At 43.1% G+C, this 13,286-nt stretch overlaps 1 protein-coding gene across 1 annotated transcript in view; it reads left to right on the forward strand.

Moving 5' to 3' along the window:
* The window catches only part of LOC117204750 (neuroligin-4, X-linked-like), a 222,932-nt gene that overhangs the window by 173,983 nt on the left and 35,663 nt on the right, over positions 1–13,286 (forward strand). The window contains exon 2 of the mRNA XM_033442473.1: positions 11,006–11,164. Within this exon, the coding sequence (XP_033298364.1) occupies positions 11,006–11,164 (159 nt within the window). The remainder of the gene's footprint in view (positions 1–11,005; positions 11,165–13,286) is intronic.

Below are 13,286 nucleotides of genomic sequence, written 5' to 3' on the forward strand. Positions count from 1 at the left end.
AAGGCTCCAAGGCGGGACAATTATGATAAGAAAGTAGGCCACCATTGCTGATGGCAGCGACGCACGAAGATACGTTCGAGGCAGGAATTCACCGGTCATTCGACCTCGCCGATTCGATTCACAGAGGTCGACCGTTATGCCAGCTTTAGATACACGCTTTAATTACGGGTACATTGTATCTTCGAAAGGCTAGGTAAGGTAGGAAGGAAACGGAAGAAAAGCTTTGCTCTGAAATTCTGGCTCTTGGTTCTCCGCTCTTTACTCCACTCTTTGCTTCGTTTCGAGGATTGGCTGCTTTTTAAATATCGCGATTTTGCGCGATAGAAACCCGATGTGTTACGACACGGACATTCTCGTTATTCCGTTTGCTTCTAATTTCCGCGAATAGAAGTCGAAGCAACGGCATCGCAGCCTCTGTCGGTGAAAATAGCGCGGACAGCAAGAAGAAGGAAGTACGCGATTCAAATATGTTCGCTAACTTACGTTTTGCGTGAAACGGAAAACGAATCGAATACCTTGAGAAGCTCGAAACGTTCAGGATATGAAAAGCGTTCCGTATTTCCATGTTTCTTCTCTTAATACGGTTCTGCCTTCAAATTTTCTTCCTCGTGCACATTTGAATAATAAATTACATACTTCTTCCCCGTCATATTTTTTGCTCTAAGCTACTATTTCTAGTAGCTTGCCAAAAGTATTTCCCTACGGAAGCGTGTTCAATCTTATACAACGCACAGCCTCAGAGGTGAGAAATTATTTAAGCAACAGCTCGTAGTTGAAAACTTGATTTCCCGTCAAGCAATGAAACGCCAGTTGATCTTAATTTCTTTAAACGGTAGCGTACGATATTGCGATGGGCTAGTCGATGGACCAACGGATGTTTCGCGAAACAAAGTACGTACTATCGAATAATAGGCATTGCGGTCAAGAGCGGAAACGCGTGGTACCTTTAGGTTGGAGACAAGTGCCCGATGTAATTTCAGCCACGACTCGTTGCCACGGCTTCCTATTTAATTCTCCGACTCCTTTCACCACGGCGGAATTAAAATATTCGTGGAAACGTGGGTGAAAATGGAAACGGCAACTCGTGCAATTGGTAGTGCGTTCGCACAAGCGTGCGCAATACAACGAGGAAATTTAATTTCATTACGAGCCTGTCTGGACTTTTTCTGGTCGATTAAAGTATCGATCGTGGACGTACCCTTGATCTCTCTGACATTTTATATCAATTGGGAATTAACCGCGTCCCCGAACCGCTATACTTTCGTACCTCGTTAATTACGTTCGTCAGACGTAATCATCTCCTCGTAGTTTTTCTTTTTTAATTCATTTCACTGTGATAGCAAGACAAATGCCATTCATAAATATGCGAGGAAAAATCATAACCATAACACAAGCAGGATTTACATGTTTAATTACGCAGACGAAGCTGAAAATTAGCATACGTTTTTTTAAAACTTAAATGGCTTAAAATCGAAAGGACTTTTTCCACGAAGGGCATTAAAGAAGGGCGAAAGCGCGAGGCTCTTCATGGCGTTGCTTTCGGCCTCGTTCACGAACAAAACAGGCAGATGTATTTCATTTTTAACCGTATATCCCTTTCAACGCGGTCGCTCGATTTAATTAGCATAAGTCTGGCGGGCTGTGGGCGACGGCGAGCTCGAAAGGCACTGCTCTACCCTCGGGGAAAATTACCACGATTGCCGTGAAAATGCGCACCCCAGAAAACTCCACGTCCTTTCTCTCCCTTCTACGTATCTTGCACCATTCTGTGACCATTTAAAGACGTGGCCATGACGTACGCCGTGCTACGGGGATACGGGGAAAAGAGATACGAATCGCTTTCACGCAGGATTTTTCGTTTCAAAATGCAAAACATAATGTGGTAACTTATATCGATCTTAGAGTAAGGACAAGTAATGATGTTTTATTTAGAGTTTAATTTAGTTTAATAAGCGATACTCAATAACAAAGAGACCGATTACAATATCGTCGTACGTCTTATTATCATCTCCTCCACCTACATTCTCTGACTTCTCGATTCATACTGTTCGACTTCTCAACTCACACACTGCGTCCTCTCAACTAACATTCTGGCCGTTCTAGCATCCCTTTGTCTTTTCCTATGCCCACCACGCACGTGTTCCGTGGACGCTCGTTGCCAGGGTCACGTAGGTCTTATCTACAAAACTATACAATTGAAAAGACCGACGACACAATGATGGACCCGACGGCACCTCGCCTCTCGCGGCATTGTTCATGGTTAACTTGATGTTTCCTAGGCCCTTTTCCCCGATACTACAATAATATTTCCACTTAAGTGTCCATTAGATCTTAAAACATCGTCACTTTTTCTGGACACTGGTTTATTTAATTTTTATTCGATATCACCGGTGATTTGTCGACGTCAACGGCGCTATGCAATTGTAAATCTTCCCGTTCCATATTTCACGCAGTCGTAAATTGGCTCCCATCCAAATTTCAAACTCCATCGATTCCTTTATTCGTGCCGACCTTTTGAATTTCACCCACGACCGGGTGAATTTCAACGTGATATATCACGATATATGTAATTTCCAGGTTCACCCATACGTCTTCTATGGTGTTCCTTAACATTTCTCCCATCTATAATTTCTTTCATCGCGCGAATACATTTTTGCAACCGTAAGACAAATCCACTATCCACCAACTGTCTCCCTTACGTCATTCCGCGATCGTCTTCGGAGGATTTCCTTTTACTATGCCGGAAGCCATCACTATCGCTAACCTTATCAACCTCTTGCCGTTCTTTTGCAACTGTAACAACATCGCAACAACGAGAGTGGCATTATCTCGACGAGCACGCCGCTCCGCTCCCACGCACGCACGGTGATCACAGTGTTGATAAGCGCGCCATCATCGTCCTTATCTGAACGCCATAATCCTGGTCGTGTCACTGCCCAGGCTGCGGCATAGAGTGTTACATTACATCCGCAGCCGAGCTTGTTGCTTTCGCAGTTCATTGTCCGGTTAAATCTACCGTTAACCGTGCGGCCTTCTCAATGGCCTTCAGACCGCGCGAACCCGCGCCGAATACTCGCGCGGCGAGTAGCCACCCTCCCTGAAAGGGAATCGCCTACTAGCCGGAACGAAGAGAAGGGATTTTATAATGCGCCGGTTAATTAATGGCTCGAGTATGCTCGAGGATGAACGAGCTACTCCAGACCTTCTCGAGAAACTCTTCGCGGTCTTACCTCGTGCAAACGTGGTTGGAACTCGAAGATTTTTGCTTTCGCGCGATTTGATTGGTCGAACAGAATATTATACGTGGAAATATTACCTGCAAGAAGACGGTGCACGCTCAAAGGACGCGGGAATTTGGAACGACGACTAGCCGGATAGGTAGAAATCCGCATATATTTTTCAATTCGATATTTTTCTTCTTCGATGATTTACGGTGTTTCGTTTCGGATAACGATTGACGTAAAATAAGATATACGAGCGACTAAAGTCGATCGCGAAAATAACTTTTAAACAACTCGTGAGCCTTTTCCCCTAACGTGTGCGCACGTTATTGCAAAGTTTTTTTGTTAAATCTGGTTATGACGCACGTATACGATATATATGTATGTGTACGTATACGTGTACAGTTCCATACTGAATAAAAAACAGTCGAGAGTTTCAACACATGGGTAAACTTCGTGCGTCATCAAAGCTTTTCTCAATGAGTTCGGTTTCTGTTTCTGTTAGCTATTACTTCCACGTTTATAAACCACCTTCTCATTACTACGTATAAAAAGAAACGCACACACTCTTAGGATTATTTTATTATACTATATATCTATGTAGATGAATATATTTTTAATAGCGACTGAATAAGAATCTGAATTAGCGATTCGAAGTAACTGTAACTTATGCTTTTGCAATCTACCTGGATAAGTTTAATTAAATGTTATATAAATAATTTACACGCTTTGCTAGATTTCCGAAGCACGGGGATTTATTTAACTTCATAATGAAATTTATGTGTAAATAACGAAGACTTGTATACGTGGTATTTAACTGGGTTGATATACGGTCGTTTTTAACGCGAACAGTAAACGTTTAATGTTAACATTGTTACTCCATCCTCCATCCTCGAAATAATTAATAACGCTGGTGGGTTAACGAAAATTTGTAAATTGATTGTAATATCTCATTCGACGTGCTAATATTACCTTTACCTTCCTATTTCTTCGTTAACGCATTCTCTTCTGTACTAAACCCTAAAACCGACAGATTCGTTCTAAACGAAAAGTAACCAAAATCTTCCACAAACACGCGAGAACAGAAAGCTTAAAGGTACACGTACTATATCTCGTACGACGTGCTAATATTACCTTTACTTTGCTATTCCTTCGTTAACAATGCCTTCTTTTTCCAAACCGTCGGATCGACAGTTTCATTCTGAATGAAAAATAGTGGAGAATTTCCACAGACGCACGAGAACGGAAAGCTGGAAGATACGGTTGAAATAAGGTATCGTTAAATCGAAGGCCAAGAGTCGCGACGTTGAAACACGGCTGCCTGACAAGCGAACGAAGGGTGGGAATGCGAAACTCGATTGACGACGACGACGAGGAGGAGCGTATCCAATTCGTTTCGCTTCGCGCCAGCCAGTTTTCTTGGGCGCCGGTGCGCGAGATATTTAATAAAAAAGTTGACATTTCCTGCGGGGCCTTTTGCTGCCTTTTTCTTCTTGTCTTATTTCACCGAGAACGCAAAGCGACGGAAGGGAATCCGTCCCATCGACGTTGTACAGCGTGTCGCTCGGTTTCGTTGACGTTTCCCCATCCAAAGTATTTCCACTAAGCAACCCTCCCGTGCATCATTTTCGTATAAGCAACGTTTCATCCCCGTCGTTTCCATTCCATTCTCTCCGTGCGGCGTGCTCATTTAACCCTGATGGCCAACCATCTGTTACTCCGTTTCATCTTCTCCCGTCGAGCACGTGAAAGATCATGAAAACATGAGCTTTGTGATCGATCGTGTTTTGCGCCAAGAAGAAAGTTATCTGCTGGTTCGTGGTTATGGGCCAGAATGTTTCCCCTAATTCATGCCACCTCGGTATTTTAGAGGGCTGTTTTTCCAAGTTCATTCGATAAATGGATGCCTGTTATCTCGTTCTCGACGAGCATCCACGTATTACTTCTACAAACTTCTGGGAATTACTTCGGAACCGATCGCACACGGCTAGCGTTTCTCTCGCATCAAGAGACTCATTCCCAACTCGTCGAACTCCGAGTGAAAAGTCTATTTGACAAGCATCGAACTGCGCGGTAACATATAACCCTCTGCTTTTTTCCTCCCCATAGGCGGTGGCTCCTACAAAAGCGTTCGAATTCTCTTCAAACGATCGTGCACGAACTCGTTTCGCGGCACCAAACGTTTTTCCCTCTTTTCCATACATTCATCTGCATTTCATTTCTGTTCCCAAAAATTCCAACCCCAGGGCTATCGACGAAGCAAAAATCAATCCCTAAAAGAGACGTCGATACTCTCGCGGTTCCTCGACGAGGAGAAACTTCAGACGAAACGACATCATCCATCGTTCACACCTTTGAAACTCTCTGTCACTCTGTTTTTCCACCTAGAGCAGTCGAACGAGGTAAAAGCGTAAGTTCATGCTCCGAAATTTGTTTCAAGCCTGTTTAAAGAAAAAAAAAGAAGGAAATGCGTTTCATCCTGTATGCCAGGATGTTTGTTGGAGGGACACTAAAGTTGGAAAACGTCTCTATATCTCGACGTGTCAGCGAACTAGCGAAATGTAGGTCGTCCCACGGAAGCCACTCTCCGGAGGATTCCGGAAAAACAATCGGCCGGATCTTCCCCCAAGTTTGTGTCGGGCCGGTGATTCCATCGGCGCCACTTCGCAACCACCGATTTTTCCCTTCCGATTGAGAAAATTGAAATGGCTCGCTTTCAGCGGTGAATCGGTCGCGCGTGATCCATGGGATGTGTTCATGAATATTCTCTCTGTTGGCGATCAACGTGTAGATTGCAACGAAGGATGAGGTAGATGTTTTGGTTTCCCAAAAGAGGTAAAAGAAATATGATAATAAATCATTGTATTCGATGTGTAACGTAAAAGACAGATAAAAATAAATTGCTTCTTTAATGAAATTTTCTATCGTAATTATCAAAAATGCTCTCGTAAATATCGCACGATCGTAAGATCGTAAAGAAAAAAAAATACCGTAAGAGGAAGAAGTTTCGCGATATAGATAAACAACGGTCCATTATTTTTCATATCTACGAGAAATGCGCGACGCGAAGGGTGGCACCCTTCGAAAACGCTGAATAGGAAAAAAGTTGAGCAGACGAGGATCAGGGATAAGAAAAAGGTCAAAGTAATGGAACAACGCGGAAGTCGGAGAATCAGCGCCATTCCCTTTCGAGCTTCGCCGCTAACAATTCACAAACATTCTACCAAAATCCACTTACCCTATCGCAATTCCTTCTCCGTGAATATAACGAAGATACAGTGTTGACAAAGGATTGGAGGGGAACATGAGAAAACAGCTGAAAACGGCGATATAGTACGTAGTAGAGAACAGTTTCAGATTGTTCCCGGGATAAAGGTGGCTACCCTACGCTTGGACTTACAGTCGAACACGCAGTTAGCATGCTAAGCAGAATTACATCGTGTTAGTCTAGTTTATATCTCGTAATATTCCCAGGAGTGCATTGTCAGGGCCGCGGACCGTTCGGCGGAAAGGGCGCGTCGATGAAAACGCGGTTCTGCCGGCTGCATACAAAATCCGATTGTTCCGACGGTATGACGCAGTGGCCGAATAGTTTGGTGCTCAGCGCCGAACCGGAGTATTCCGCGCAGAATTGCTAGCGCTATTTAGAATCAGAGGAACAGCAGAATTCGTAGCAAAGATCGTTAACCTAACAGAGGGTTTCAACGTTGATGCGACCGACGTTATCGGTAACCGTGTCTCTAGACTTAGATAGCACTAACATCTCTGTCGATCCGCAATTACCTAAATATTAGAATCGCGGTGTAACTCCGATCGGCAACTTCGATTTAGTCAGGCAATCGATCGCATGAACTGGGTTTTTAGGTCGAGTTCCCAGTCAACTATCATGTTGGGAAAAAATCGAGGGTGTATACCAACAAGTTATACGCCAGAATATTTCACGACTAATTTAGCTTTAGGTATGGTAGAACTTAGATTGCAACGATGTTACTCCAGCCAAAGGGCTCCAGGCTACATCAACTTCCACAAGTTGCCTAGACTGGCAACCGATTCTTGAACACGGGTAATTCTCTTGACATCGGCTGTGCTTAGAATATCTCGTGTTTATGGCAGAACCTGTTACGTAAGCTCTGCTGACAAGTTTCTAAAGCTGGAGAACCTCTTTACTCTATAGTCTACAGACGAGAACAAAATATGAAGAAATAACAGGAAATCTGAAGGAATGAGAATCTCGAAGCTATTTCGAAATTTCCTATAGCACGGCAAAGGGAGCTGGTTTCATTGTTTGAAAAGGGGATACGCGTGAAGTACGGCGGATGTAGATTGCTGAGCGATTACCGTGGCGACGAAGCCATTTCTACGAAACGCCAATTGGGAGATGTATAGAATTCAATTCGGAAGTAATAAAAAGTTTCCTGCTCCTCTTGTCTCCTCCTCTATTCGGCCCAACTTTCCGTAAATAGGAGACAAAATAATGCTAAGAATTCTAAAGTTATCGCTGCTTTCGGTGAGATCATGCATCGCGAAGGATAAGCTAAAGGGAAAATCTATTACTAGAAAAATTTCACGCTTGCATTTACATTGAATTAATTCGGAAAAAGATTTTCACGATGTAAACACGGTGAAACATTATCACGATGACTTATCGAACAAACGTAATCTGTTTCTCAACGCGTTTTCCAAGAAAGAAAGACCACGCGATCCTAAAGCGACGACATTGCATTTAGAAATTGAGTTCGCCTTGGAAACCTGCAGCTCGATCGTATCTCTTCCATTTTCTGCTTTCTTACGTCCAAGCCCCATGAAATACTTTTTAGAGATACGTTGCCATTTGTATCAAGGAACACGATCTCTGCGGAAGCTCGCGAGACTATGAAGCGCAACGGATAGGAAATCCTCCTCTACTTTGAGAAATCGTCGTTCCAATAGGACAAATCCTTTGTATTTGAACACCCATCGATGCCACGACAAACTACTTTTCATTTTCTATTAGCTAACACAAGTAGATGCTTTTTAATTTTCATTTATCGAATAAGAGTGGTTATTTATCTTTATAATTAAAGAAAGCTATCAAGACAAAGATATTCGTCGAAGAAGCGTCTGAAAAATAAAGCGATTAAGGAGGAGGGTCGTCGTCGTTACGATTGATAACATTCCCGTTCAGCAACTCCCGTTGAAACAGTCGAACACGCGGCTTTATGAATATGTAAAGTACGTTAGAGGCGTTGCCGGCACACGAAACTGTTTGCACATCGTATCAAATATTGACAGTGCTCTGGTAAATTTATTCACCGGCTGAAATAATGTATCGCGCCCGCCCGATAAAATCGAATGTCCCGCGCGCGCCTTAACGCCGCCTGACACGCGGTGGAACACGGAATGCGTCATCCGAGGATCGGTCAAACTACCGGATGAAAAATTTCGATCGAGCAAATTTGCACACCGATTAAATCCATCCTTGTAACGTTGGTCCTTACGCGCTCTGGACAATATTTCTCGACGTCAGTTTTCATCCTTCGTGAAGAAAACAGGCGACTGGCGTTGATCGAGGATCTAAAATCGACTCGCGACAGTTTCCTATATATGTAACATTGAGAAAAGTGGCAGAGGATATAAACTGAAAATAAATTTCTATTTGTCGTTTGACTCGGGTTAAATCGCTACGCCAAGAAAACTTGTTTTGGAGAAGGGAAAATATCTGCTCCGTAAAGTTGCACAACGTGAAGTAACGGGTACAAAAAACGGCTTAATAAAGCGCCAGATAAAATTGGGCCGAGAACGTATCGCCGGATAAGCAACGCGGTTCGCTGTGCGAAATATTTCAGAAGCACAGGTCCGAGACGGTGTTACGCGACGGAACACGGAGGAATAAAGGAAAACGACAGACGATTTTAAGAAGATAAGATAGGAGAAAGGAGATCAAAGAAAAGAGCTCGAGTAACGGGCGAAACAATCAGAAGAGAACCATTGTAAAGAAGAGGAAAGAGAAAGAGAGAAATGGAAAGGATAGAAGCTTAGTGGAACTTTAGAAGAAACCAAGTATTGAGAAACGGGCAATTACAAATATAAAAGTCGGAGTTATTACGAGGGATTGTATTTCATTGAGAATTTTCATTTAGATGAAATTAACCTTCCATGTTTTCCTATCGTCGTCTCTGCCACCCCTTTTGACTTTTTGCCATTGTGTGCGATTTCTTACTGTTACGCATTTAGCGATCGTTTCGTCGTATCCGACAATAGGATTTTATTACGATTTGATCGTATTTTCGCATGATTCATCGCTTGACATTGTTCCACCTCTTCATTAAAGAGTCTTTGTTTAATGAGCAGAAGCATTATCGAACCTGTTTGAACCAATTCTCGGCTATTCTATCGTAATCGTTTACCCATTGTTAGTGAAAGACAAAACGTTTCACGAGAGTGACAGGAAGAAAGGAATTTATGCGAATCGACTTTCCTCCCTCTGAAACTTTGTTTGACCGAGTGAAGAGGAGAAAGGAGGGAAAGGCAGAAGTGAATATCGCGTGCTGGCGCCGTTTAGTGGGAGATTTTCTCTTTTTCATTAAAAGTTACAAGAGGACTAATCGAATTGCCAGTGTTACGGTTTTCCCTCTTTACGAGGTCACAATTCGATTAATAAAAAGGGGAAACCCTAAGGAAAAGAGTCGAATTAAGTATTTAATAAGCTCTATCTCTCGTAATTTCATTGGCGCGAAGTCTTCGACACAAGAGACATCATCCACTTTCCAAATTCTTCTTCGTGTCGGATTCATTTTGTAGATTCCAGCTCCTATTGGATTCCATTTCCCTTCGCGGCAGCCAATTTCTCGATGAAAAACGGCACGAAGGGAAATCGAACCGCGCCGTTTGAACACTATAGCTCACACAGGGACGTGTGTGGTAATGCGTGATTTGTTGAATTATGACCGAGGTTGTTGTTTGCCACAGCGCTCATGCTCACGTGTGTTCCAGTCCTGTATTAGCATACTAAATCCGATTGACGTACTCAGCTCGCGTTCGTGAACCCTCGATTTAATTACCTCGAATGTGATACGTCGTGCGTCGTCACACAGACAATGTTTCTAGCCACTTGTATACTAAGAATTCTATCCTTAACTATTCGAACGTTGCATATTGCGAATTAATGCCTTCTCTCGCACACGCAGAAACTTATCTGCCCGAAATTTTGTTATCGTTCGGTTCATTTTGTACTCGTTAGCGAAGAAACGAGCAGACGTCGATGATTATGAGGTCGTTTCCATTTCAACGTAGCAACACAGTCAATAATGTTACACGGAATTTAGCTACTTACATTACCATCGTTCGCTTTAACGAGAGTTCACCGTGCACGCCGGTGGTACCTTAATATTTTCTACGGGTCGGTCATTACACGAAAACGACCGGGATAATGCTGTCGTTTTTGCCCGCGTGCAAAGATACCGGTAACAAGGCGTTCGATTTTGCTCCGGGAACATTTTCATTTACCCTCCGATGAGTTGCAATCTCCGGTACTCGTGGAATTTTCTACTTCATATCGTTGATATGCTCGTAATTAACCACCTGTACGTGAACTTTCGATAACCTGTTATCGAGATAGACGACCTATTCGACGGTAGAGAGACGTTCGGTTAGATTCTGTAGACAAACTTGCCGATAATCCTTTACGGTGGCGTCAAAAGTTTATAGAACGGCACCTTTGAAAAATGGATCTTTAAGGATGCGCGACGTGAACTATCAAGTGTCAGCAGTGCCGATCGATCAGAGAATAATTTTATTGATTACAGCTGGCGCGAGGGACGGAGGAGGAAGGAGATACCCGGTGATCGTGTTCGTGCACGGCGAGAGCTATGAATGGAGCAGCGGCAACCCCTACGATGGCAGCGTGCTGGCGAGCTACGGGGGTGTCGTCGTCGTCACCATAAATTACAGACTCGGTATTTTAGGTGAGTAATTACGCTCCTCTATTATTGGAAAGAAAAATTTTAATTTACCATTTGCTATCATTATTACTCTTCCCTCTTTATCATAAGTATATAATTTGTTGACGTTCGTCTTGCGAACTTACCGGGAGATCTAATGTTAGAAAACAGAATTAATTCCTCCGCTATTAATCAACCAAAATTAAGTAATCACACACACACAGACACACACACACACACACCAATTCTGAAATTTTACCAGATATTGACCAGAAACCACCCTCGTCATAGCGAGAACGAGCGTAGGCGAAGAAAATTCCGATAGTCAACGTCTCCACCATGGAAGGGTCGGTCGAATTAATCTCGATCCCTTGACGAACGTCAGCGAGTTAAACTTTGTCACCCAATTTCTGGAGATTCAGCAACTCTGGCCGGCATACCTATCACAGAGGCGAGCCAATCGTTACCGCTTCGAACGCTCCCTTAATTACGTGCGTGCAGAAGTTGGCAACGGTAAGGTCGCACGAACGTGGATTACAAGACCCGTCTCGTCGATGAGACGGCCGGTGGCCATTAGCATGCGGACTGTGCATCTCAGTCGAATGAGCCAATGAAACTAGTTACTCCTTTCTCGGACTTTGTCTATTGTTTCAATTTGTTTCAGTGCGTGAGCGAGTCGCGTTAAAATTTGTTAAACCTTGTTAAATAATCAGGCAAACAAAATCGCCGCGTGAAGTACGTAGGAAACTTAAACATATTCGAAAAACTACGTGTACGAGATAATTTAATTTCCAGATTGAAATTTCTTCTTGGACTAATTCGGAGTTAACAAAAGATTCGATCGCTTGTTTGAGAAATCAAAAAGGAACGTAAACTCAAATTCACATTCCTCGATCATTGAATTCGCAACGATTCGATGTATCTGCCGTAGAGGAACCTTTTAGAAAGAAAGACTAAGGAAAATGAAAAAAGGGAAGAAAATAAAATCAAAGAGCACGGTATTTGCTGGCGCGGCCAGGTAGAGAGGATCGAAAGTCAGAGCGGGTTGCCAGGCAACAGTAGCGACCAAATCTAATAGGAAACTCATTATGGCCGTGTCTTCCGTTTCACCAAACTAAATTCTTGACTCTGCCTCCGTTTCCGTGACAGTGGCGGCCACCATCCTCGTCCCTGCGCCGCCAATATAATACTCGCTTCCTCGCGTTATGATAATATATTCCAGTTACGTCAGCACGATTCTTCGACGTCTCTGACAAAGAGCTAGAAGGAGAGAAAGAGAGAGAGAGAGAGAGTCGGACGACGCTGCCGGCCGGAGGCACGTATTCCTACGAGCGAACCAGCAGACGTGGCTCGCGGAGATTAATCGAGATTTCAGTGCGCAGCCAATTGTCGAAGCGAGTTAACTTCCTGTAATTAAGAGTCGAGCTATAGCCAACGGGATATGACACGAATGGAACGTCTGTGAACTTTTTTCGAGAATTCGAACCGCTTCTTTCCTTAAGAAGAGAGTCTCTTTGTGGGATTTACGAGGACTATCCTCTCTGGAGATTCTCTAATTCGCTTCTGATATGTTTCTTCTGGACTTCTGGGACAAGTAGAGTAAAAATACTTACCCTTGATTTTTGCGAGGTTCTTGGACAAGTATTTACGGTAATCTCTAAATATTTTCCGATTTTCTTCGTTTCCTAAATAACACCACGCATGTGGTTTCAGATTTATTTAAAAATTAATTGTAAATTAATCGTACATTGTTTATACCTGTTCTTTTCTAAACTACGTTTTTTAAAGACACTTTGATGGGATTTTTCAATAACATTTGAGTTTGTCCAAAGAGTACAAATTAATGGTGAATTACAAAAAAAAAACATATTTTAACCGTGAAAGAAAACAGTTAGAGGACATTTGACCGCTTGAGGCGATGGATTTTCATTCTTGGATCGTAATTTTTTCCGAGGAAACAACGCGCCACAGCTAAATCCGAATTTTTAAGCTCGCCCGCCGTTAATTTCCCACGTAGCTGTTGTAGCAGAGAAGCTTCGCCGTGTCACGAATATTCTTCCACCCTTTTTCTCCCTGCGTTTCCCTGTTGTCCCTTTGTCCTGGTAAAGTGACGAGGAGCGGTACACGTTCTGTGAAACGTGGACGA

Source organism: Bombus bifarius, unplaced genomic scaffold (genome assembly GCF_011952205.1).
Source record: "Bombus bifarius isolate JDL3187 unplaced genomic scaffold, Bbif_JDL3187 scf7180000007979, whole genome shotgun sequence".
Taxonomy (NCBI): Eukaryota; Metazoa; Arthropoda; class Insecta; order Hymenoptera; family Apidae; genus Bombus; species Bombus bifarius.